This window comes from Heterocephalus glaber, unplaced genomic scaffold (genome assembly GCF_053883595.1).
Source record: "Heterocephalus glaber isolate CG9 unplaced genomic scaffold, H.glaber_assembly_v1.0 deba00001004, whole genome shotgun sequence".
NCBI classification, from domain to species: Eukaryota; Metazoa; Chordata; class Mammalia; order Rodentia; family Bathyergidae; genus Heterocephalus; species Heterocephalus glaber.
Genome location: NW_028258179.1, coordinates 11,020,219 through 11,043,951, shown reverse-complemented (window position 1 = coordinate 11,043,951; position 23,733 = coordinate 11,020,219). Strand labels below are relative to the sequence as shown.

General features: G+C 66.1%; 1 protein-coding gene across 4 annotated transcripts; it reads right to left on the bottom strand.

Annotated features, from left to right (window-relative positions):
• Positions 1–1,034: 1,034 nt before the first annotated feature.
• On the bottom strand, positions 1,035–22,392 carry Gpc1 (glypican 1). 4 transcript variants are annotated; one of them, XM_004868429.3, is made up of 9 exons: positions 22,041–22,392; positions 6,484–6,642; positions 5,563–5,954; positions 4,975–5,140; positions 3,892–4,022; positions 3,669–3,788; positions 3,441–3,574; positions 3,074–3,249; positions 1,035–2,680 (listed from the first exon to the last, which is right to left on the bottom strand). In XM_004868429.3, the coding sequence occupies exons 1-9, from the start codon at positions 22,204–22,206 to the stop codon at positions 2,448–2,450; spliced, it is 1,677 nt and encodes a 558-aa protein (XP_004868486.1). In that variant the 5' UTR covers positions 22,207–22,392; the 3' UTR covers positions 1,035–2,447. The 4 variants fall into 4 exon arrangements, with proteins under 4 accessions (XP_004868486.1, XP_004868490.1, XP_004868487.1 ...); XM_004868433.3 differs by lacking the exon at positions 22,041–22,392 and adding an exon at positions 9,838–9,988; XM_004868430.4 differs by lacking the exon at positions 22,041–22,392 and adding an exon at positions 6,819–8,244.
• Between the last annotated feature and the right edge of the window lie 1,341 nt (positions 22,393–23,733).

Sequence of the window (23,733 nt, the reverse complement as noted above, 5' to 3'; positions counted from 1 at the left end):
AACTCCCACGAGGAGTGGACAGGGTCTTAGGACCCAGTGGCAGCGGGCAGTGGCTCTCCCTGACCAGCCTCTCAGGTCACATTTGGGGGCTGGGGTGACCCAGGGTGGGCCCAAGCAGCAGTACCCAGGTGGTCCCTGCACTGGGCACCTGGTCAGTGTCCTTTCCTGGACAGGGAAGGAGTGCTCACCTCTGCTCAGGAAGGACTTGCTGGAGCTCCACATGGAAGTGTCCCAGAGGCCCCAAGAGTGAGCTCCTGCCCCTGCCAGCTGCCTGTCCCACAGGGCTCTGCTGAGTCCCCAAGGCTGTTTCTCCTCCTGACATCCCCTGGGAAGGGGACTCCTGGAGAGGAGCTGGGCTGCCAGCTTCCTGGAATTCATGGAAGGGCATGTGGGTAAGGATGCAGAAGCCACCGTGGACCTGGCCATTGCAGGTGTCCCCGGAGGCCAGTGCTGGGCTCTTGCACCCCTGGGAGCTGTGCCTGGAGCATGTCTCTCTCCAGAGTGCACCTGGCTGGGCCTCAGCCGTCCAGTGCCATGACAGGAATGCCTAGGGGACTGTTTCCTAGGCAGACTAGCATGGCCACCAGCTCCCACATAAAGCAGACCATTGGTGGCACAGCCCAGGGGTGTGTCTGAGAGTTGCCATGTTGGCTCCACAGGGACAGGGACTCAGGGTGCCTAGGGGCAGACTGAGGATCAGGACACCCCACCAGAAGGTGCTGGTCCCTACACTCTGGCCGCCTGGGCATCCTGGAGGGCACCCAGCTGGAGCTGGAACCTCCCAGGGGCTGGAGGATTGTGGGATGCCCGGAGGTGGACCCTGGAGGCGGCCCAGCCCCCCCACAGGAGGGTCTGCAAGGTCAGGACCCGGACTTGGCCACCAGGGGGCCCTGTGGGGTGGGCACCCACACACCCAGTCTCCGGGCCTGGGCCTTCCCCTTCCGGACAGTGCCTGGTTCACACCTGGCTGTGCATGAGCTCACACTCACTCACGTGCGCACACACAATGCTGGGGCCACGAAAGCTTGTCCTGCTGAGGTCTCCAGCTGTTTATTGTTACAAGGATTCAACACATCACCTACTGGCACTGGTGGCCAGGGGTGTCACGGAGAAAGGGTGCAGTGGCCCTGCTCAGCGCTCTGACCAGTGACCTGCTGGCTCCTGCCTCCAGCCCGCACGGCTCTAGCGAGACTATCGCAGCTAGGCATGCTGAGGCTCTGGGCCCGACACGTCCAAGAGCAATTTCAGACAACACCTGCCGCGCACCAGGGGACCCACAGGTGGCTGGAGACCTGGTCTGCTGCACTGTGGACACTGCTGGAGGAAGGCCGCCCAACCCGGTGGGAAAAGCAAAGCACTAAGCGGCTTCCAGGCCGTCCCCAGCCCCTCACCCCAGCCCCCTCCCTGGGGCCTGCAGCAGCTGGGCCTGGCAGGGAGGGCCAGCCTGGCTCTGATGGCCTTGGTGAGCCGGGAACACCAGGACCCCAGTGGGCCCCAGGCCTCGCCAACGCTGGGCGGCTCTTGGCACGGCACGGGGACAGGGAGAGTGCATGTGTGCATGTCCAAAAAGCCCTTGACTGCCTCCCTCCCTCGCCCCTGCAGCTGGCCAGGGTTGGGAGAGCCCAGGTGAGTCCGGCCTGCAGTGCCGGGTCTCACCAGTCCTGAGCTGAAGTTTCACCAGCCAGCCCCACCCTGGGGCCAGTGACAGTCCTTGTCTGTGTCACTCTGTCTGCGTGGGCTGGGGTAGAAGGGGCCGGCTGTTCCCCAGAAGAGGGGTCCCTGGTGCAGATGCTGGAGGCCTGCCCATGAGAGCCCCCACTCCGAAGAGCACCACACTGCTTCCCTGGGTGTCGGGGACTGTGCCCCACCTCAAACAAAAGTGCGACGGAAGAGCCTGTGTGGCCGTGCCGGGTGCCGCCCTCTGTGCATCACCAGGACTGGGCTCCACAGTGGCACAGGAGCCAGCCCGGCAGAGCCCCTGCCGAGCGCAGGTACCATGCATAAGCTCAAAGGCCCCGCCAGAGCCCGGCAGGGCCCACGGTCCTTGAGGCTTCTGGAGGCTGAGGGCGGGGCCTCCCTTTCTGACGTCGGCAGCCAGGAGCAGAAGAGGAAGGCACAGGCTCGCGCGAGGTCTCTGGGGGATGCTGCCAAGGGCCAGCTCCTCCGTGGGCCTGAGGGGGCAGGGAGCTGGAGGGGTGCGAAGCCGGAGGCACCCCGAGGGCCCCGAGATCTATGGCTTTTGGGGACACAGCTCACGGCTGACCTGAGGACCTCACAAAATTAAAAGCCAGGGTGGCAGGTGAGGCCAGGCTGGGGCCATCCTGCCCAGCACGCAGAGCCGCCATCCCCGTCCTCTGAGCCTCTGCAGGCCAAGGGGGTTAAATATTGTCTGCTTTGAGTTTCAGCAAAGTCCGCCCTTGGCCTCAGTCCCTGGGGCTGTGGGGCAGTTACCGCCACCGGGGCCTGGGTGCTGCGAGGACCAGGGTGAGGAGGAGGAGCAGGAGGAAGGGGTGGGGACCGGGGCAGCTGGCGGCTGAGGTCTTCTGTCCCTCGCGCTCCGAGAGGCCAGGGAGGGCATGGGTCAAAGGGGTCCGAGAGCTGGAGCTCTTCTTGCTGAACCTCCGGCCGCAGGCGTCGTCCAGGCAACCACCGCCACTGCCCGAGCCGCTGCCATCGTCACCTGGGGAGCAGAGGGGCTCCAGCAGCTCATCCCCCGTGGGGGACCCCGAGTGCCACGCGGCCCGAGGGCCTTTATGTGCGCGTGTCCTCGCCACAGCAGGCTGAGCAGGCAGGAGCCCAGGCTCAGCCCCTGCGTCTGCTTCCTCCTGTCCCCTCCGGAGCCACAGCCAGAGGAACATCCTGCTGCGGCCTCCAATGTGCCGCAGGGCCATGGGCTCCGTGACCCTGCCCAGCAGCACCAGCCTCTGGGAGGGCACAGGCTGCAGGCCCTGGAGGGGGGCAGAGGCCCTGGAGGGGGGCAGAGGCCCTGGAGGGGGGCAGAGGCCCCGCAGGGCCCTCTTGCTTCTCAGCACCACCAAGGTGCCTGCCCAGCCCTAGCCCTCCGGGTGCTCACTTGCATCCTGGAAGTCCACGTCGTTGCCACTGTAGGCTCCGCGTAGCCGGTTGGTCATGATCTTCAGCTGCATGATCTGCTGCCGGATGGTCATGTCGGGCTTGGTGATGTCCACCTCCACCTCGGGGTTGTTGATCTGGTTGGCCAGGCCATCACCCATCACCTCGGGCAGGTACCTGGGGGCAGGGCAGGCAGAGCTCGGTCACTGTGCTGGCCCCAGCAGAGGGGCAGACGGCAGCCCACAGGCCCCACAGAGGCGTCCCCCCTCTGGGGCAGGGCACATTGGGAGTCCACCAGGTGAGGGCGTGGCCCGTCTCTGCTCCCTTGTCCTACTGCTTGTCCCGTTAGGACGCTGCCAGGTGCCTACCGGCCCTTGCTCATCCCATTCCAGCAGCGGTCGTCGCTGGTGGAACTCATGGCCATCTTCTCGCTGCACAGCGTGCCGGGGAGGCTGACCCAGAAGTCCTGCACATCTCGGAGCTGAGTCTTGGCCTCTGAGACCTGTGGGCGTATTCAGGGCCCTGGGTGGTCTGGCCAGCCTGCCCGCCCCACACATGGGCACGGTGTGGCCAGCAGGATGGCGGCGGGCACTCACCAGCATCTCCAGGGCACCTGTGGGGGGCTTCTCCTGCAGCACCAGCTTCCCCCGGTGTGGCTTCTCCTCCGGGCCTGGGCCCTGCAGATTGACTTTGGGGTTCCTGCAGCCCTGGATGACCTGGGGACACCGCATGGCTCCTGGACGAGCAGCAGGGCCCCTGGGGCCAGGCAGGACGGTGTTGGGGCAGCCCCTCCATGCCCCTCATGGCCCCCTGCCGCACCTTAGCCGTGAGCGAGTCCCTGTTGTCCTGCAGGGCGTTGATGGCCTCCGCCAACCACATGTGTGTGCTGCTGATCACGTTCTCCGCACCCGATGGGCCCCAGAACTTGTCAGTGATGAGCACCATGGAGTCTGCCATGGGTGTTAACATGCGCGTGTGCGCGTGCACACACACACACACACACAGTCACACGTGCATGTTAGTAACACACCACAGCATCCTGCAGCACCAGTCAAAGGTGCAGCCAGTAGAGGACCCCAGGAGCACACGCCCAGGCCAGCCTGGCTCACTGTGCCTGCACACTGTCTTGGGCACACTGCTTATGTCCACAAGCATGCATGTTAGATGTTAGCTCATGTGGGTGCTGACACCGATGCATGCTTGCCCTCCGCGAGTCTGTTCACATACATGCTAGTTCCTGTGAGCTGCTGTGTATGCATGTTGGCTTGCCTGTGCCAGTCCATGCACACACCTGTGTGTCTGCATGCATGTAATGTAGCACGTTTTGTATACACATACATGAAGCTTATAGGTTGTTTTCCACTGGCTTATATCATGCTATCAAATGTACATTAGCACACAAATACCAGCATGCATGTGTTGGCCCAGTGTCAACTTTCATGTGTTGCCATACAAGCATCCTGACCCACACCATGCCAGACACATGCCTGTTACCTGACATGTGCTGACATGTATGCCCACTGACTTCAGGCCAAAAGATGCACATTAATACATGTGTGTTGGCATGCATACACATGTAGGTACACCCATGTCAGTGTGAAGGCATGCTGGCCATTTTGCGCAGCAGAGGTACACACCAGCTTGTGCATACATGTTAGCTTATGCAGGTGCTGGTGGACCACGTCACATGTGCTAGCATGTATACATGTTGGGGTTCTGGCTGCTTGGGCAGGACAAGGAACTAGAATCCTACAGGGCTCCTCAGGGCATGCACCCCAACCAAGTCACCCAACCCCGAAGCCTCTCAGATGTGGCCCAGAGCAGGCCCCATAAGGCCTAAGCCAGCGACCACCCGCTCCCAGGACCCCAGGGTCTGCTTTCCGGGGCTGGGTCTGGGCTCACCCAGGAGGTTTCTCCACTCAGCGTCCAGATCGGCCTGGTTGGCAAGGCAGCCCTTGAGCACGTTCTGGCAGTAATCGGGGCAGGGCCGGGCACCAGGAACCCCCAGGCAGTGGGCACAGTACCCCAGCTTCATAACAGCGCGCGAGCACTCCGCACTCAGGGGCACCTGGGGAGTGATGGCAGCCTGAGCCCACCTGGCAGCCCAGGTGTGAGGGCTTGGAGTGGATATCAGAGCCGGGCTGTGGGGCAGCCCAGCTCCCAGTGGGGCCTTCCCTCCCGGGCTTCTCTGGCCCTGCTGACCCTGGTCACTCATTGTACGCATCACGAGGGGCGCAGCCACCACTCACTAGGGAGTGGGAATACCGCACCACTCAGACAAGGAAACTGAGGCCCGGGGGGGGGGAGGGTGACTTGCTAAGTAGTCTGCCGTGCACACCCCGGGACACGTGGGTCTGCAGCTGGTGCTCCCCGCTCTGCTTCATGCCCTGCAGGCCTCGGGGACCCCAACCGCTCCAGGTCTGAGCACATTTCTTTCTCTTGTCTCCTGTCTACTATGTGCCCACAGCCAGGCTCAGCATCCATCCACACCTGGGCCACCTTCCGGACCACGTCTCCGGCCACACCCAGGCCCTGCACGAAGGCTCGAGCGGCCACGAAGGCCCGTGGGGCCCGCAGGCGTAGCTCCCGTGGGGCATCCCCAAAGGGCCGCAGCGCCTCAGCCTGCTTGGCCAGACAGTCCAGGTAGTCGTCGGGCAGCAGTGGCTGGGGGTGCAGCTGCCGGAAGAGGCGCTCCAGCAACTGCGCCCAGAACTCGGCCAGTGTCTCCTCCAGGTGCAGGTTGGCGCCATGGTAGTAGAGGCGCAGCTCAGTGTACAGGTCCCCAAAGGCCTGGGCGTTCTGCGTGTACAGCTCCCCGAAGGCACCAGGGAAGGCGTCCTGCAGCACTCGCTCCGAGTTGTTCAGCAGCTGCTGGAAGTGGTCTGAGCACAGGGGGAGCAGTTTGAGATTTTGGGGGACCCCACTTCTCCACCTCCTCCTGAATGCTGGGTGGCTGGCCCAGATGCAGGGGGTGGGCGGGGAGACCCGAGGCCAGATGAGCCCCCACACCTCCATGAGCTCCCTAAGACCTCACTCAGCCTCCTGCTGGGGATGCAGAGGCCCAGGTGAGGGGTTCCCTCTCAGGTCACAGGGCCCTCCGACCTTAGGCCTCCAACAGGGACTCTAAGAGCCCATGATTTCTTCCTTCCTTCCTTTCTTTTTTCTTTATTTTTTGGGGGAGTTTTTTGCAACAGGGTCTTGTTAAGTAGTCCAGGGTGGCCTTGAACTCACTATGTGGCTCAGGCTGGCCTTGAAGTCACGGTGATTTCCTGCCTCAGCCTCCTGAGCGCTGGGATTACAGGTGTGCGCCACCACGCCTGGCTTCCAGGAGCCACTGCTGAGCGGCGACTCAGTGGCCTTCTGGACACCTTGGGTCTCTGCTTTCTCTGCCCCCTGCGCCCAGCCACTCACCGTCCACGCCCCGCAGCTGGGTGGCCAGCATGGCCTGCAGGGCGCGGCTGCTGTCGCGGAGCGCACTCTCCAGCTCCGCACGGCTGCGGTTGGCCAGGTTCTCCTCCATCTCGCTGGTGCAGCAGGTGTAGCCCTGAGGGCAGATGCGCAGATGCTCACCTGTGGGGAGGGCAGTGTGAGAGAGGGCGGGGTGAGCAGAGGGCCAGGCGCCCCAGCAGAGTGGGGTGGGAGATGGAACCCAGCACCCGCCCCAAGCCCTGGGGTCACAAGTCGGGGTGCATGCTTGGGTGCCGACCACAGGCCCTGGCAGCGGCCTCGGACCCAACACAACACACCGTGTCCCCTCCTCTGCACCCGTCACAGGCTGCTCTGCTCAGGCATCAGCTCCAGGCAGCACCCTGGGGACTGGCCATGAAGGGACCTGCAGCACCGGTGCCCGAGGCCTGAATACCTGGGATGGGTGCGCAGTGTCGGAGGAAGCCTGCAGCTGGAGGGGCCAGCTCATTCTGGTGAGCTGCAGGACCCCAGCTTGTAGACCCAGAAACAGGCTGCGGGAGTTGAGGTCTCTCCTCTTGCTCAGGGGACCCAGCTGCTCAGGCCACTTTTCTGCCAGGCCCAGTGATGCCCCAAGCTCTCCAGTTCGAGCCAGGCTGAGGTTGGGGAGGTGGAGACAGGGCCCGCCTGGCACAGGGACCCCAGAAACTCCCCAGGGTGAGCACCGCCCTGGCCACGGCCAGGCTTGAGTGCCCCTCCACAAGGCTGCAGACCTCAGCTCTGCTGGTGATGGGAAGAGGGTGCTAGGGACCCGAGGGTGGGAGGCTGTCCCCGGACAGAGCCTCAGCGGGGGCAGAGTGGCCTGCTGGAGTGAGCCAATTAGACCTGGGTAAGTAACTGTGTTCTCAGCACCCAGGGCAGGTAGAGCCGAGCAGTCTGTGCTGGGGCAGGGTGGTGCTGCAGCCTCAGTGCCCCTGGCCTGGTATGGAGGACACCTGCTCAGGCACAGGGACTGAGGGACCCCATTCTGGGAGCAGGACAGACAGGGTCAGTATGGGACAGGAGGGGACAGCCTCAGCTTTCTGATCTCCAGTTGGGGTCTCGCCCAGGCATCCATGGGCCTGGATGTCACAGGACTCACCGTCCCCCAGGGCCCAGAGTGGCATCCTGACCCCCGGGAAGCCCACTCTGAGTGCCCCGCCCCCTCTGCTTGACACCTTCCTGCACCTGCCAGGGTGCCTGCCCTCTCCAGGGTCCACATGTTCCCACTGGGACAGGGCTGCCCTGGGACATACGGGGCTGGGGGCTGGCAGCCCAAGGCCTGCTGGGGTGAGGAACAGGCCTGCTTCCTGTGGCTGCCTGGGGACAGCCTGGAGCCAGAGCCTTACAGCCTAGTAAGGAGGGGCTCCCGTCCGACTCTTCCCTCTCAGGTGCTGCAGGTAGGGCAGACTGGGGGAGCAGGAGCCACCCGCCCAGAAGAGGGGACCCCGAGGGGCTGTGCTATGGGGTGACCTCCCCTCCTTCAACAGGACGAGGACAGCACTGGTGGGCGAGCTGGAGAGCCTGTCCTGGGAGGGGCTGCAGGAAGGGGAAGCCTGCGCCCAGTCAAAACCGCTGTGAGCGTCAATGGCAAGAGGCGACCGGTGGGGGCGCACTCTGCATTACCGCGCCTTCAGACAGGAGAAGGAGACTGCAGGCGCAGGGAAGGGGAAACGGGTGCGCCCCTAGGGCTGTGCAGGTTCCCTCTGGGTGGCGCCCCTCCGCCAGCCTCCCCGCAGCCCCCGCCCCGCCCTGCCTGGCCACCTCGCCCAGCCGGCCCGGTGACCTGTGCCATTCCGGCTGCCCCAGCACAGCCCCCGTCCCTCCCTCCCTTCTCGGACAAACACGGGAGTGAAGACACGGAGCCAGAGCCCGGGCGCCGGCCTGAGGACCCGGGCGGGCTGGGCCAGGCTGCCCCTGGGGCCCGCTGCATCTGTGGTGCTGGACAGCAGCGGGGGCGCAGGAGGGCCGCCTCCCCCGCTCAGGGCTCGGCTGACCTGGGCGGTCCCACCCGGAGCCCAGCCCCTTCTCTGGCAGTCCCAGGAGAAAGCGAGGCCGGAGAGCCCGCCCTTGCGTCACGCGCGCCTGTATCCAGGCGCGCACACTGCTCCCCTCCCTCCTACAGCCCCTCTGCCTTCCCCACCTGGCCTTACCCCAAGGAGGGAAACCGGGGAGGCCTCCTCCACCCTAAAGGGGTGAGCCCACCCGCCCCTTGAGACACCGGCACTGCCCTGCCACTGCCCCATCTGTACTGGCCAAGGCCCCCAGGCCAGCCGGTCCCCTTCGACCCCTCCTCTTTCTCCCTCCCTCCGCAGTGCGGGGCTGAGCCCCCGGCCACACCCAGCCCCAAGCCCTTCTTTCCTGATCCCTTGGCTGAATTTCCTAGCCTTCCAGAACCTTCCCTCCTAGGCTTCCCTGTCACTTCCCCGGCCCGGTGCTCCCATGTTTTCTGCTGGGGCTTTCTCCCTGACCAGCCTGTCCCCCTCCAAAGCCTCTCAAATTCCGGGGCACTACATCCCCCGAAGGGCGCCCTGGCTGCTTCCCGCTGAGCCCCTCACCAGCCGGTGGCGTCAGCGCCTTCCTGTTCACACCCTCTGCCACCCGCTGACAGCTGCAGCTTCACCCTGAAGCTGGCCAAGACCCCCAGCCCGGCAGTGCCCCTCGGTGCGATGCCAGACACAGACCTGGTTTATCCGGCCCAGCCCGGGGGTGCCGGAGCCGGGTGCCCGGAGCCCTCCCGGGACTGCAGTGATAGTGCCGCACCAAGCCCGTTCCTCCGGAAGCACCGGTGCTTTCGGGAGGTGCAGGCTGGCAGCGCCCGCCTCCTGCAGCCTGCTGGGGGTGCTCTGCACCAACACCCACCGCTGAAAAACACCCCACTTCAGGGTAGACAGCTCCGGACACGACTGCGACAGGCACGGGAGAGACGCAGGATGGCTCCCCACACCTCGCTCCGAACCCCGCGGTGGGCGCTGTGCCTCGCACACGGGGGCCTTCCCCAGCAGCAGTCCTCCACCCACGCCCACCGAGCCCACCCTGCTCCTGCCCGGCAAGCTGCAGCGGCCGCTGGGTCCTCCGTTGGACAGGCCGCCCGGCCGGGTTTCCTGGGGACAGTCCACTGCCCAGGGGCTCCAGGGGACCTCCTTCCCCAAGAAGCCTGCGCCCAGGTCAGGCACGGTGGCAAGACTGCACCCGAGCGGCGACATCTAACATCTCAGCTCCCCACTCACGCATTAACAGCACCTGCCAGGCAGGCCTCGGCTGGCTCATGACCTGTTCCCCCCAACCTCGCGACCCCCGAAGCCCCCGCCTCCACTTCACCCAAAGGACAGCGTCACCAAGAGCCCTCCGCCGCTCGGGCCACCTGCTGCTGCGCGCCCGCAGGGGAAGCGGTGCAGCCCGAGGCGGCACAAAGGCTGCGGAGCAGCGCGCAGGGTCCGCACCGTGCCGCGCACCAGGGCGGGGAGGGGGCGCTGCGCAGTGGGAGCGGCTGGGACGGGCGGGGGGCTGCGGCAGGCGGGGACGGGGAGAGGGCGACGCGATTGGCGCGGAAGGGGCTGCCGCAGTGGGCGCGGCCGCGTGGGGGGGGCGGTGCGCAGGCGGGGGCTGCGGCACGCGGGGCGGAGGCGGAGCAGCGAGGGGCGGAGAGGGCGCAGAGCCGCGGGCGGGGCGCGGGACTGGGTGAGAGGTGGATGGGGCTGGCCAGGCCACCGCGGTGGGCACGGGCGAACGGGTTGCTCGTCAGCCTGGCTCCCGGTCCCGGCTCCCTTGGACCCCCTTGCGGCCGCAGAAGGGATCGCGCATGGCGGGAACCGGCGGGAGGACCAGGCGCAGCAGCCGCACTGGCGCGCAAGGCCATGGCTCTGCCCGCCCCGCCCCCGTCTCCATGGGAACTGGGCAGCAGCCCCCAGGCGGCACTGGCCCCCTCGCTTCCTGCCTGCTCCGGGTTGGCAAATGGGGAGTTGGGTAACGGAAAGGGGCTGCTGATCATGTATCTGGAAGCCCCTGTCCCACTTAACACCAGATGCTCACCGATGTCTTGGATGCTCAAAGGCTGCCCTGGTCACCCTTTTCCCTCCAGATCCCAGTCCTGGACCCCTGGGGCTCCATCCCATAACCACCTGTTCCCAAGGTCCCCATCTTCCCCAGGACATACCAACCCCCACCTGGCCGCACCTTCCTCGGTCACCCTATGGGGTCAAGGCTGCCCCTCCCCCATCACGCAGGCAGCTTTCCCAGCAACACCCTGGCTCCCTGCTGTCCAGGTCCCACAGGTCCCCTGTTAGGGCTCAGCTCCCCCCAACCACCCACTCAGTCTCCTCTCTGCAGGTCTGGGTCCCCTCGGGCCCTAGCCAGTCTGCGCCTGGAGACAAAGTGCCCAAAGGCTCCCGGTCAAGGCAGGCCACACACCTAGGACCCAGAAGAAGGGTTTGCCACCGGCTTGAACGGGTGCTCTTTAAGCAGCCTGCTGCCTGCAGCCTGCTTGGGGACTCCTGTGGCAGGCCAGCCTGCCAGTAGACGCCCGATCTGGGGGTGTCTTGGCACTGCAAGAGGCCTGACTGAATGTGACCCTGGGTCCTCCAAGCAGGCCTCCCATCGCACTGGTCTGCTTCAGTGTCCCAGCTCATGCTGAGGCCCTGGCACACACTGGGGTGGAAGGAGACCTCGAGGTTGCCTGTGTCCTTGGCCCCGGGTCCCAGCTGCAGGGCAGGGCCCACTCTGAGCTCCGGGCAGCCTCAGCCACCAGGCCAAGCTCAGCCCTGACTCCCATCCACAGCAGCCAGCTGCAGAGGTCACTCACCAGGGGCCACCCCCCTCACCCCCACAGCTGGCTGGGAGACCCTGGCTGTCCACCCCTCTCCCATCGAGCTTGCCCACCCACCCACCTCTGGGGTCACAGCGAAGCCGACAAGGCCACAGGATCCACTGGTCCTGCTCCCTCTGCTGCGTCCACATGACATCCTGGACTTGCACAGGGGACTCAGTGCAGCTGAGTGCCAGCACAGAAGCAGACCCAGAACTGTGCAGTGGACAGGGCAAAACCAGAGGGCAGGGTGAAGGCACCAGGCCTCTCACCTCGCCCAGTCACTTCCCGGAAGCCACCTCACGGCCCTGAGCCACGCTCTGCAGCCTGTGCCTCCTTCCCACCCTCTCCTGGCCTGCCCACACCGACCACTCACTGCCCCTCCTGGAAACCTTCCTGGCCCCTGGGCGCCGCACCTGCCCAGCCCTGACCTCCCTGGGGCTTCCGAGTCCCGAGTGGCCACCCTTCCGGCAGGCAGGCAGCTCTGCCAGGAGAAGTATCACTTCTTTTCTCTCATCTCTGCCAAGTGCCCAGCCGGACCTGGTGCCCAATATACAAGTAGGTACCAATACGTCTTCGGGAGGGTCTCGGCGGCCTAGTGTGGGCGCTGGGGGGGGGGGCCCGGCCCGCCGTCATCATGGGCTGGTGGACCGAGACCTCTCCCAGAGGCAGGTCAGCGGGCAGCCTGGGGGCCCGAGCACAGCTCTGTGTCACCCAGGGTTGGTGCCCTCCGTGGGCTGAGAATCATTTAATCTCAGCTGCTCTACTGCTGTACTGTCCATTCTGTCGCTGACAGCGACAGGCAGGAGGCAAAGTGGCGTGCCCAAGGTCATCGGCCCTGTGCCCAAGGTCATCGGCCGGAGCAGCCCAGCCTTCCCGCCTCCCTCAGTCCCCGTGGGGCAGGGGCGAGCAGGAGCCAGCCTGCTTGTGTGCCCAGAGGTCCCGCTGGGTCCCTGACAGCACTCTGCCCACCTGCCCGGGAGGCAGGGGTGTGCCCTGCGGTGCCGACATGGGAGGTTGGCAGGCACAGTGACATGTGAATTTCAGATGAACAATGAACTCTTAGTATAAAAATTCTGGCTCAAAAGAATGAATAGCAGGAACTTGAACAGAGAGCCAATCAGCCTTGTTCCCAGCATTCACAGCAGCCAGCAGGCAGAGACAGGTGTCTGCCAGCCACTGAACAATGGGAAACCACAGCCCCACCAGCACCGGGCGCTCGGGAGACTCAGACAGCGCTGTGGCCCCTGCACAGCTCGCTCACTTGAGGCCCCTCAGAGCCCAGTCAGAGCTGGCCGGTGGGACGGTGGCAGGAACGGTGGCGGCATGGGGCTGGGGAGAGGGCAGAGCCAGAGTCACACAAGATGAAGAGGGCGCTGGGATGGGCGGGGGCGACAGCTGCGTGACCTGAGCCTGCTCACTGCCATCGAGCTGGGCTCCGAGATGGGGCAGACAGTAAGTTTCATGCATATCTCACCACAGGAGCAACAAGCACAACGACCCTCTCCTCAAAAACATTTGCAATGCACTTGTACTAAATATGGAGCATGCTTACACTAAGAATTTTTTATTTACTGGAAATTAAAACATGGAAGATTTACTGAGCTACAAAATGAGTCACTATTTCCTAGTCACCGGGTGTCCGATATTTTACCCGCCGCGTGTTGCAGTCCCGAGCGGGGCCTGAGGTCACACGGTCCTCCACGCCTGGGGCCCCGTCACCTGTGGCCCCTCGCCCCTCGTGCCATGGCCGCTCCCACAGTCAGCGGCAGATGTGGGTCCGCCTGCTGACCTGGAGGACAGCCAGCACACTGCCTCAGGGCTCCTGGCTCACATAGACCCCCCAGCTCCATCCCTCCGGCCTGGGTTGGCCAGTGTCGAGGCCCCAGGACCCTCAGTAGGCCCAGTGGCCCGGGTGTGGACAAGAAGCCTCTCACAGATACAGGGCCCAGGGGACCTTCCCCAGAGCCAGTGTGGGCGCCCCGTGGGGCTGCTCCTGGCCAGGGCTGCAGGGACCTGGACCGACCACTCAGGCAGCCAGGGGCAGCCTGAAGGCCGTGCAGGTAGGGAGACCTGCCCCTGGCTATCAGGACCCCCCTTTGTCCCAGGAGCAGGCTGTGGACACTGGGCTGCTCCTGTGGGCTCTGGGGTCCTGGCGGCAGGTGGGAACACGGGATGCCCTGTCCCGAGTCAGGTGGTCACGCTTGGGTCTCCCCGGAGGCAGGGGGCTTGCTCTGCGTGCCTGGGGTTTCAGCCTCCCCAGTCTACACCCAGACTCAGGACTGGCTGCAGAGGGAACCAGGACCCAGTGACAGCTCTGGGCAGGAGTGGGGAAACCCTATGGGCCAGAGCAGGCACAGTGAATCCCCAGAGGTCTAGGGCTGCAGGGGAGCAGCCAGCCCATCCTCAGAGAGCAGTGACGGTGCAGTGCTGGCCCCTGGGATCTGGGGACAAGAGGCCCCTTCTGGTGGCAGAAGTCCAGACCCTGAGGCCCAGCACAAGATGGTCCATGGCACCGTCTCCTGTGTCCTCCTACCTCTCCCAGGGACCGTGCTTGGTTCCTGTCCTGAAAATCAGCTATCTCCTGCAGGGCTGGCCCACTGCACTGTGTGGCCTGGGGACCCTGGCATGGGTCCTGGCACTGGCCCTCAACACATTTCCTGGCTTCCTGTGCCCAGAGCCAACCAGCAGTAGTGCTAAGCTGAGATGGCCAAGGCTGGCTTCCAGGAGGCAGCAGCATGGGCACCTTGGGCACATCCCCTCCCCGCTGGGGTCCCCTACCCAGGGCTGGCCTTGTGGAAGACAGGACTTGGAGAAAGAGCAGGACCAAAGGGTGCCCTTGGATGTGACCCACAGCAGGCATGAGAGGTCCAGCAGCCTGCCCATGGCTACACAGTAAGGGTGTGTGGCTGGCACTTGGCTGCATTCACGCAACCAGGCTTTGATTCCTTTCAGGATCATCTCTGCCCCTGGGACTGGCCACTGTCCATCAGAGAGACGACCCTCAGCCAGGGTGTGCTCTACCCGCCAGCCCAGGCCACCTCTCCAGATCTCAGTGCCAGTGTAACGACACAGATGGGCACAGACTGCTTGTGGGTGACTCCTGCCGCTCCCACCTCCACGCAGCCTCTGTGCACACACCCGGTCCCCAGCAGGCTCCAGACCGGCCCCCGGGTGCCGGGCCATTCCGCCCCCCATTCGGACTGCCCTGGATGTCCCCTGCAATACCCATGCTGGCAGGAGGTGCCCGGAGCGGTCCCTGAGGGCATCCCACACCTGGCTTGCTCCTGTCCCGCCCTGCCTTAGGTCGGGCCCATGCCTTGGACCGGCCCACCCTGGCTGCTGGCCAGTCCGGGGCTTCAGACTCAGCAGGAGGGCAGACGCCGCCCCTCGAGCCTCCTGCTGGGGCCCTGCAGAGGGTGTTGACACCGGCCACTGCCCCCAGTCAGCTGTGCTGGGCCCGACCTCCCGCTCCCCGTGGCCTCTCGGGGAGCCCAGACCTCCCTGTCCCGTCCCCACATGTCCCCTCTCTGGTCCTCTCAACGACAGACAGGCACTGCTGCTCTCACGTTCCCGGTCTTGGCCTTGGCAGACTGGTACAGAGTGTGGTAGTGGCTCTGTGGGCGGGACCACCAGAGTGTCCCCGTGGCAAGGGCCGCACAGGAGCCTGGAGCCTTCACTTTGTGACTGCAGAAATGGCCAGGCATCTCAGGCCATGGCCAAGGACCAGGCTGTGTGGTCCTGCCGTGCAGGTCTGCCCTGGTCAGCCCGAGGGTCCGCTGCAGAGGCGGAAGACGCAAACCTGTCCCTACCTTCACCTTTACATGACGTGAGAGCACACGGTCCCTGCGGCTTGCAAGGCCATCTGTGCTTGCCCTGGCTCTGTGGTCAGCACCAACCACACCCACGGGAGAGGCTCTGAGGACTCGAGGACCTGTGATCCCCAGCACCCTGACTCTGCAGGCAAAAGCCATGTTCCATGCCGGGCACCGAACCGCTTATCTGGGAAAGGCTGCAGACTCCTCGGGACGGGCCTAGTAAAACCCTGCCACCTGTACTGTGTGACCAGAGCATCATGACAAGCCGGCAGTGGGCACTGCCACCCCAGCATTGGGCTCTGCACGGCCTGGCAGCCAGCCGAGCACCCACCAGAGCTTCAGTCATGGCGGGTGCCTGGTGCCTCAAGTGCTGTGCCACAAACGTGGGGGGACACGAGAGAGCAGGGGTTCCCAGGGGTGCTGGGCCCCAGGCCCTGGGACTCAGTGGCCCACAGGGGAGGAAGTGCTGTAGTTCGGAGGGGGCCCTTTCCTGCCATGTTTGTAAACTGACTTCTGTCCTCGAGCCAGCACACACAGGGCGGGTCAGTGCAGTCCGGGGCATGAAGCCACCGGGCAGGGAGGAGCTGGACTGCAGCGCTCCGGGAGCAGCCCCACCAGACTGAGGCGTGACACGGCGGAGTCACGCTAGTCTGTCCCCCTAAAGCACCACACAGTCCAGTGCATCCCGAGCGCCATGGCAACGCCGCGAGTAGCGCTAGGCAATCCTCGTGAAAGATGGCATCACCGGCTTTCTCCCCAGGGCCTGGCAGGGGGTCACAGGCGAGGGAGTGGGATTGCCCCGTGGTCCCCGAGGGTCTGGTGGGTGCTTGTGGCCGAGAAGGTTGGGGACACGCTGGGCATCACACATGGCTCGGCACAGGGATGGGCTCAGAGGACCCCCGGGTGGCCCCGCCTCCAAGGCTGCACCGGAGCACAGGTGGGGCGGCCGCCCTTAGGCCATGGCCACAGCTGTCCATGGAGCTTCCGGTGCCGAGAGCAAGCCCAGGAAACAGCCCTGCAGGGAGGTGGAGCCACCTGCCCCAGCCTTGGCCGTGCCCACAAGGGAGATGCGTGGCCCGGTCTCACAGGGCACTGTGGCCTGCGGCCCAAACCCTGGTCCCGGCCTGGTGAGGCTCAGGGCATGGACGGAGCCTGCTGGGTCCTGGACGTGGGGGTCTGGAGGCCCTGAGAGAGTTCTCAGGAGACCCTGAACTTCAGCGGGGCAGGGAAAGAAGGATGAAGGCCCAGTGCTCCCAGCCTGGTCAGCTCTCCCTGACCCTCCCCAGGAGGAAGGACGGCAGGGCTCTGGCACTGGGCGACCAGCAGAAGGGCCAGCTCTGGCCTTAGGGGGACCAGCTGGCTGTGGCTGGGCCATCCTGCCCGGGGGTTCCCGGGGGGCCCTGTCCTCACCGCCCCACGCCCTCCTGGCCCTAGCACTGGGGGGCCTCTCAGTCCCCAGGTCTGTGGCTGCACTTGGGGGAGTCCGTGACTTGGGGTCCAGCCGTCCACCCTCTGACCTGACCTCACCCCGAGCCTGTAGGACAGACCCACTTGGAGGCCCGTGCCCTGACCCTTCACGGGCGCCCACACAGGCCCAGGCAAGCCTAGGCTGGCAGGGCCCTGGGACCCGTCTCTGGGACTCAGCTGTCCCATCTCCACACTACACGGAGCTCGGTCTGCCTGGCAGAAACCCAGCTCTGTCCGCTCTAGGGGCTCCTGGGGCACCGTGGCAGCTGGCAAGGAGGGCAGGGTGGGCGGGGCACGGCCTCAGTCTCCTCTGCCCGAGCCCCTTCCCGGCCACCTCCAGCCGGGTCCTGCCTCAGCCCAGGTGGCTCACACCCCTGGACTGAGCTGGAGGCCGCCTGAGCCCCTGCCTTGAGCATGGGCCCGGTTTTCTGTCTGCTTCTACCCCGGCCTGGCCAGGGCACATCGGCGAGGATGCCGCTCCCTCTGCTGTCCTCCTCCTGCCAAGCCTGCTGATGTGCCTTGTCCAAGATGCGGCACATATGAGGGAATGGTTGGGTCCCCAGGGGCCAAGGTGGATGGCGGAGAACCAGGGCTGAGGGAGCCCCTGGGGGCTGCCCTGTCACCTGGCCAAGCCATCAGTGCAAATGAGCAGCGGCTTCCTGGGCTGCCTGGCCTCAGGAGAGGTGGCTACACAGCACCCCGGGCTCCTCTGCTGCCCTTCCCATTCCACTGCTTCCCCTGGAAGTCTACCTAAGAGTCAGGTCCACGGCCACCTGCAGGCTTGGCCACTGCCACAGGGGCCCTGGGCCTGCCAGGGTGAGCCACGACTGCCCGCCAGGGCTCTGCAGGCCAGGGCTGTACTGCTGTGGTGGGTGGCCACACAGGCGGGAAGTGCCAGGCTCTCCCAGGCCGTCACCAGGCTCCTGGGGCCAGGGGCTGAAGCAGCACGGCCCGTCCGAAGGTCGAATCATAGACCCCCAGCCCTCGAGGCTCTGTCCTGCTGCGGGCCCAGTCCAGTACCCAGCGGGGACCCTCCTGGGGTATGGAGTCTACAGATAGACCTGGCTCAGGTGAGGTCATCCTGCGGGCCCTTTCCAAGACTGCTGTCCCCAGAAAAAGGGGAATCGAGATGGCAGCAGCCCTGTGAAGATGAAGGCAGGGATTTACAAGCCCAGGACGCTAGCAAACCACAGAAGCTGGGCGAGGCCCAGAGCAGCCCTCTCTCCCTCGGCCTCAAAGGACAGCCCGCCAGCACCTGGCCTCAGACTCCCGGCCCAGAACCACGAGACGACAAACGCCTGCGGTCATCCATCTGCGGCACCCTGCTAGGGCACCTGATACGCTCGATACACTCCCACGCCTGCCTCCCGGGCCCTGCCCGGCACCCAGGGCAGGGCTGAAGCCTCCCCAGCAGGGCACCAAGACACGAGCCCAGTGTGAGCGTGTGGGGCATGCTGGGGACACTGTGTGCCACAGGGTGGTGCCAGGCACTTGCGGTGGGTGGGCACAGGGAGGGCCTGTCTGAAGGGGGCATGTGTGCAGGATGGTGAGCCGCCAATAGCCAGGGAGCATGAAGCTGGCCACAGGATTCCCAGCAGTCACTGTGGCTGGGCGGCAGGAGCGCCTCGCGCACCTGGAGCTGCCTGGGTACTTGTGGGCATGGAGAACCACGCAAGGGGCTGGAGGCCACCACGCCCCACCAGGGGCCTCAAGCTGCTCACGGCCTGCCCAGGCCTGCTCTGAGACAGCTGCAGAGCTGGCTGCCTGCAGGGATGGCAGGCGTGGGGGTCCGGAGAGGTGGCCCCACATGGAGCCCCTCATGGGAATGGGGCAACAGCCCACAGGTCAATGCCAAGATCCAGAGGCCCTGCCCACAGGCGAGCCTGCCCCCAGCCCCTAGTCGCCCTGAAATCATGCAGGGCCAGGTGGAGGACAGCCTGGGGGAGGAAAGCTGTCCCACCCGGCACGCAGGCACGGTCCCCAGCCCCCTCCCGGCCATCTCCCCAGGGGTGCATGGCCACAGGCGACCATGGGGCCGGGAGTATACGGCACGGGCACAGCGATGCCCACACACTTGCCAGCACCTCCTCTCGGTTCCAGAGCTGAGCCCTGCTGCCTGGCCAGCAGGCCAGTGTGCCCTCAGCCCCTCCAAGGAGGCCTGCGGGAGCTGGGCAGGCCTGGCAACGTGAGCATCAGCACCAGCATGGACACTGCTCCCCAGCAGACTGGCCAGTCCTGTCTTGGTGCTCGACCACCACCCAGGGGAACCTGGACCCAGGCGTGCGGTTTGTGTTCCTTGCTGAAGACATGCTAGGGCTCCATGGCTCCCCTGGGGCTGCTGTTTCCTGCCCTGGAGCCTGGGAAGAGCCTCCTGGCAGGGCTGGCCCTGGAGGGTGGTGGAGCCAGGCAGAGGTAAGTGAAGGAGTGTTAGCTAGCAGACATTCTTGACTGTAAGAGACCAGGGGCTGCATGTGCAAGGCAGCTAGGTCTCAGGCTTCCGAGCCGAGAAGGAGGCACCAGTCCCAGGAAGGGGCCATCTGAGCTGGCCTTATGGGCTAGCAGTGAATGCCACAGGCTTGGGTGCCAACCACATTGGGCCCTAAGAAAGTTCTGTGGCTCCCCAGGGCCTCAATTTCCTTACCTGTCCAGTGGGTCCACCCAGGCCCTCTCACGTGACTGCTACCCTGGTTTATGTCTGCGCTGCTCCTGGGCACCATTGCCCGAGAGGTGTGCACGCATCACAGTGGGCCCCAGGGTGCCCGTGCTGTGCCAGGAGTCTCCCTCCCAGCAACCTTCGGGTCACGATGGCTCCCACTCTCATGGGCAGGGTACCGGCGGGTCCAGCAGGGAGCCTCGGTGCCACAGCAAGGCCCAGGCCATTGCATCATGCAGGTAGCCCTGCGGATCACAGCTCCCTTGGGGACTCGAAGCCCAGTCTGGTGCTGGGGATGATGAAACCTCAGGTCCTCACCACACAGCCGGAGGCTGAGGACCACCCTGGGGACCCACGCTGAGCTACCTAGGGGGCTTTTGTCTCCTGGACAGGACAGACACACAGGCCCTCTGGTCCGGCCCCACGTGGCTTCTGAGAGCCCCACTGACCTCAACTACGGTCTGGACATGTGGTTCTGGGCCAGCCAGGACAACCCTTTCTAGGATGTGGGAAGGGGACACTGGCCTCCAAAGCCTCTCCACTCTGAATCTGTCTCCTGCTCCAGGGTGTGGGGTCCCCTCCTGGCTGCAGGCTGCAAGCTCAGGGTTTGGGAGCGGCTGGGCAGCTCTTATTAGGAGCACAGTTCCAAAGCCCCCTGACTTCTGACTCCCTGCACTGGACCCCAGCCCCTGCTCCTCTGCCCCAGGCTGGAGACTCCAAGGCAGGGCTCTGTGGGCTCCAAGGAGACCTCCACCCTGTGCCTCTCGCTGCCCACCCCAGCACGACAGGCACCATGTGGGACACGCACGGGTCCACCCACGGGTGTTTACTGAGAACCCACTTCAGGCCAGCAGCCAGGCCGAGCTCTGCGGTGACAACAGAGAAGCAGGCAGCAGTGGTTCCAGCCCCTAGGGACCCCATGGACCAGCAGGTACAGGTCAGCTGCATCATGGGCTGGGGGCCAGGCAGGTGCCCAGGGCAGTCCTGGGGCCCAGACAGCTTCCCGGATAGAAGCAGAAGCCCATGGCTGGTGGGCTGTGATTTAGCATCGCCCGGAGAAAGGGGACAGCCTGCCCCAGAGGCCTTGGCCCAGCCGCTGCCTGCTGAGCTGTTCCTCATCCATACGATGGGACAAGGTCGCTGCCGTCTGGCCTGGCCGCCCAGAGCACGGCGCTCCGACACCCGAGGGCCTTCCTCCCTCCCAACCCCGAGGAAGCAAGCGCTGGGCGACCACCCCACCTGGCAGGGCCTGCGCTCCTCCCCCGAGAGCCCCTCTAGGAGTCGGGGTCTTTCCAGGGCCAGCAGGAGGTCTGTGGCAGCGGCCTCAAGGCGCAGAGCTACCGCTCCCGGAGGGCTGTGCCTCCAGGGGCCACCAGAGGGCGCCCAGTCCCTGGAGGCCAGGCCCGACGGCCCCAACAAGAGGATGTGGGGCTCGGAGCCCCTAGGGCCGCCGCTCCCCTGGGAGTCACCTCATTTCTGGGCCCATGTGGCACCCACACTCTCACCAGCAGCCTGGACCCCACAGGCTGCTCTCCCATTCTGGGGGTGCTGGGTGCAGCCCGAGGGGTTCTGGGAGAGTGGCATCCCTGAGAGAGACAGTGTGTAGGGCTGTCCACAGCAGTCCTCAGCCTCACACGCCCCAAGGAGGTGGCCCCTGACCCTGGCTGACAGGACACGCAGGGCAGGCATCCATGCACCGGCTGCCGGGAAGCACCTCCACCCATCACTGACCCTCGTGTCCTGGGCCCCCACCCTGCTCTCCCTGCCCCAAGGAAGACCTTGACTTCCCACCACCCGGTGTGTGCCCTCGGTGTGGCCCTGCCGGGCCCTGCCTAGCTGGGAACGATGGGCTGCAGGCATCAGTTCAGGAGGGTCCAAGACCAGGCCATCCAAAGGGGGCTGTGGGCTGCTCAGCCATCCCCATACCAGAGGGGGACTTGGCAAAAAGGCCGGGCCTGGGTCCCAGCTCCCACTTTCGTGGTGCAGGAGAGCAGACGCATGGGCAGGGCACGCAGCAAATTGGCACCCAAGGGGCACCTGAGGTTGGCCCGTGGGTCCCGAGCCTCGCCACCCCTCTCAGCCATGCCCGAGTGTCACTCCGCAGTCGCAGGCCACCATGCGAGTGAGTTCGTCCTGCCCTGCACGCCCCTGGCCTGCTCCGTACTCCCAGCCCCGTCCGGGCCCCGCCACACCTGAGGGTGAAGCCGGTCGGCTGGGGGGTCCTCAGGACGGACGGGCCAGGCTCACACAGTTCTGCCCAGAGCTCCGCGGGGGCAAGGGAGGGGGTTGGCGCTCGCCGGCAGCTGCAGGGCCGAGGCCGCCGCCAGGAGGGCCGCTCGGCTTACAAAGAGAAGACTGGGCCCTGGGCGGGGTCGAAGGCGCCGACCACCTGCAGCTGGGCCCCAGTGCCAGGCGGGCTGGGGGTGGGGGCTCGGACACAAGTTCCTGGGCAGGGACGGTCGCGGCACAGAGGCAGCGCGGCCGCTCTCCCCTCTCCTCCACCAGAGGCGTGAGAGCGACCCACGGAGCTCCCAGGCTGCGCTGCTGGGGACACGGGGAAACCCCGGGCAGGACCCTCGGACCTCCCGGAGAGGTGCCCACCCCGGGGGTCAGCTACGCCCAGACAGCCAGCCACGGGCCCCCTGTCCCCGGGCTCGGACCCCCCCCGGGCGCCGGGCGGAACACACCTCGCGGGGAAAGGGCCAGGGCACGAGTGAGGACCTGGACGCAGTCTAGGGGCCGCAGGGCAGACGCAGACCCCGGCCCAGGGAGCCCCACTCACCCGAGATCTCTGCCTGGGGCACGTCGCTCAGGCTGAAGCCCTTGGCGCCGTAGATCTGGCGGACCTCGCCGCAGCTACGACTCTTGCTGGCAGCGTCCCCACGGGCGCAGGCGGCGAGCGTGGCGGCCGCGCACAGCAGCCACCAGCCGCGGGCCCAGAGCTCCATGGCGGCCCGCGCGCCTCCCGGATCCCACAGCCCGAGGGCAGCGCCCAGGCCCGAGGGGCGCGGCGCGGTGAGCAGGCGGGGGCTGCGGCCGAGCGGCGGAGACAACAAAGCGGCGGCGCCGGTCGCGAGGTGCGGCCGCTCGGTCGGGCCGCCCAGAGCGCGCAGCCCGGCTCGGCACCTCCCCCGCGCCCGCCCGGCCCCTCGGAGGCCGTGGAGCGGGGCGGGGAGGGGCGGAGGAGGGGGCGGGGCTCCGGGGCGGGGCAGGCGGCGAGGGGGCGCGAGGGGGCGCAGCTGGGCTCCCGGTGGGGCGGCGCGGGGTATCCGGGCCCCGCGCGCTATGGATCGGGCGCTCCGCGAGGCGGGAGGAGTCTGGAGGGCGAGGGCAGCGTCCGGGATCCCCCAAGGCGGGACCCCCACGTCCAGCGCCCGGGGCGGCAGCGCCACCTGTGGGGCGGGGGCGGGGGCCGCCAAGGCAGGGCTTCCCCCGCCGGACGTGACATCACGCCCCTCTCCCGCCAATCCGGGTCCTCCCCGCCCTGCCTCACGGTTCCCGCGCCTCTGCGCCCCAGTGCGCACCCCAGCCGCCAGCCCCGCACCCAGCTCCCGCAGCGCGTACCCCGCCCGCCCCAGAACAGCGCCTCCCTCCCTGCGTCCTTTCCTGCGCCTCCGCTGCACCTGATCGCCTGCAGGGCTGGGGTCCGTTCCGAAAACTGGCCAAGAAACTCCCTCGCCCTCCCGGCCCTGCCCGGGCGGCTCAGTAGTTGGGATTGCCGGCCGTGTTTTGGTTCACTCCACGTGACTCTCTGGATGCTCCAGAAGCAGGAGGGATGGGACAGAGGCTGGCTGTGGGCTTGGCTACTGGTCGGGTGGTGACAGGTGACTTCCGGAGATGTGTGCAGGAGGGCGAAGGGCAGGGTGCGTGGTGGGCCCCCGAGACCCCCACCCTGCAGTGGGGCTGGAGAGGGTCTAGGAAGCGAGGTGAAGGGCGGGAAGGGGGCTTCCCGCTGCTGCTGGCGTCTGGTGGCTGCTGCAGACCTGTCCCTCTGTCCGTCCTGCCCTCCCCTCTGCTGCTTGGGCATAGGCCTGAGACCACCGGCCAGGCTGCACACCCAGCCCCGATGTCCGGAAGTGAGCAGAGAGCAGAGGTCAGCACTGACAGCTTGGTACCCTAGGCTCTGAGGCCTGGGTTGCTCTCTTTGGCACAGGCTGGGGTCTCCTCCCATACCCTGCACTGCCTCCAAGCTTGGGATGGGCCTGCTCCATGCCTGGGCCTGGCTGCTCAGCTGCTCCGCCTGCGTGGCCCCGCCTCCTCCAGCCCTGCCAGCTGCACCTGGCCTGGTCCGCCCTCTGTGCAGTCTGGCCTCCACCAGGGCAGGGCCAGCGGGCTCAGGAGTCTTGACCTGGGCTCAAACCTGGCCTGAGGCTGGGTGGGGGCCCCACTGTGGCTTGTCACTCAGGAGGAGGCTCTCCAGGCCTCCTTTTAGCCTGCCAGACTGAGTGAGCCTCCATGCAGGATCAGTGCCTGGC

Bases quoted from the DNA above. Each gene is read 5' to 3' on its own strand.
- Gpc1 (XM_004868429.3), bottom strand. From the start codon at position 22,206: ATGGAGCTCTGGGCCCGCGGCTGGTGGCTGCTGTGCGCGGCCGCCACG. The intron at 3,575-3,668 runs GTGAGTGCCCGC...ATACGCCCACAG, and splicing joins CAGGTGCCCTGGAGATGCTG to GTCTCAGAGGCCAAGACTCA. The intron at 3,250-3,440 runs GTAGGCACCTGG...CCCTGCCCCCAG, and splicing joins AATGGGATGAGCAAGGGCCG to GTACCTGCCCGAGGTGATGG.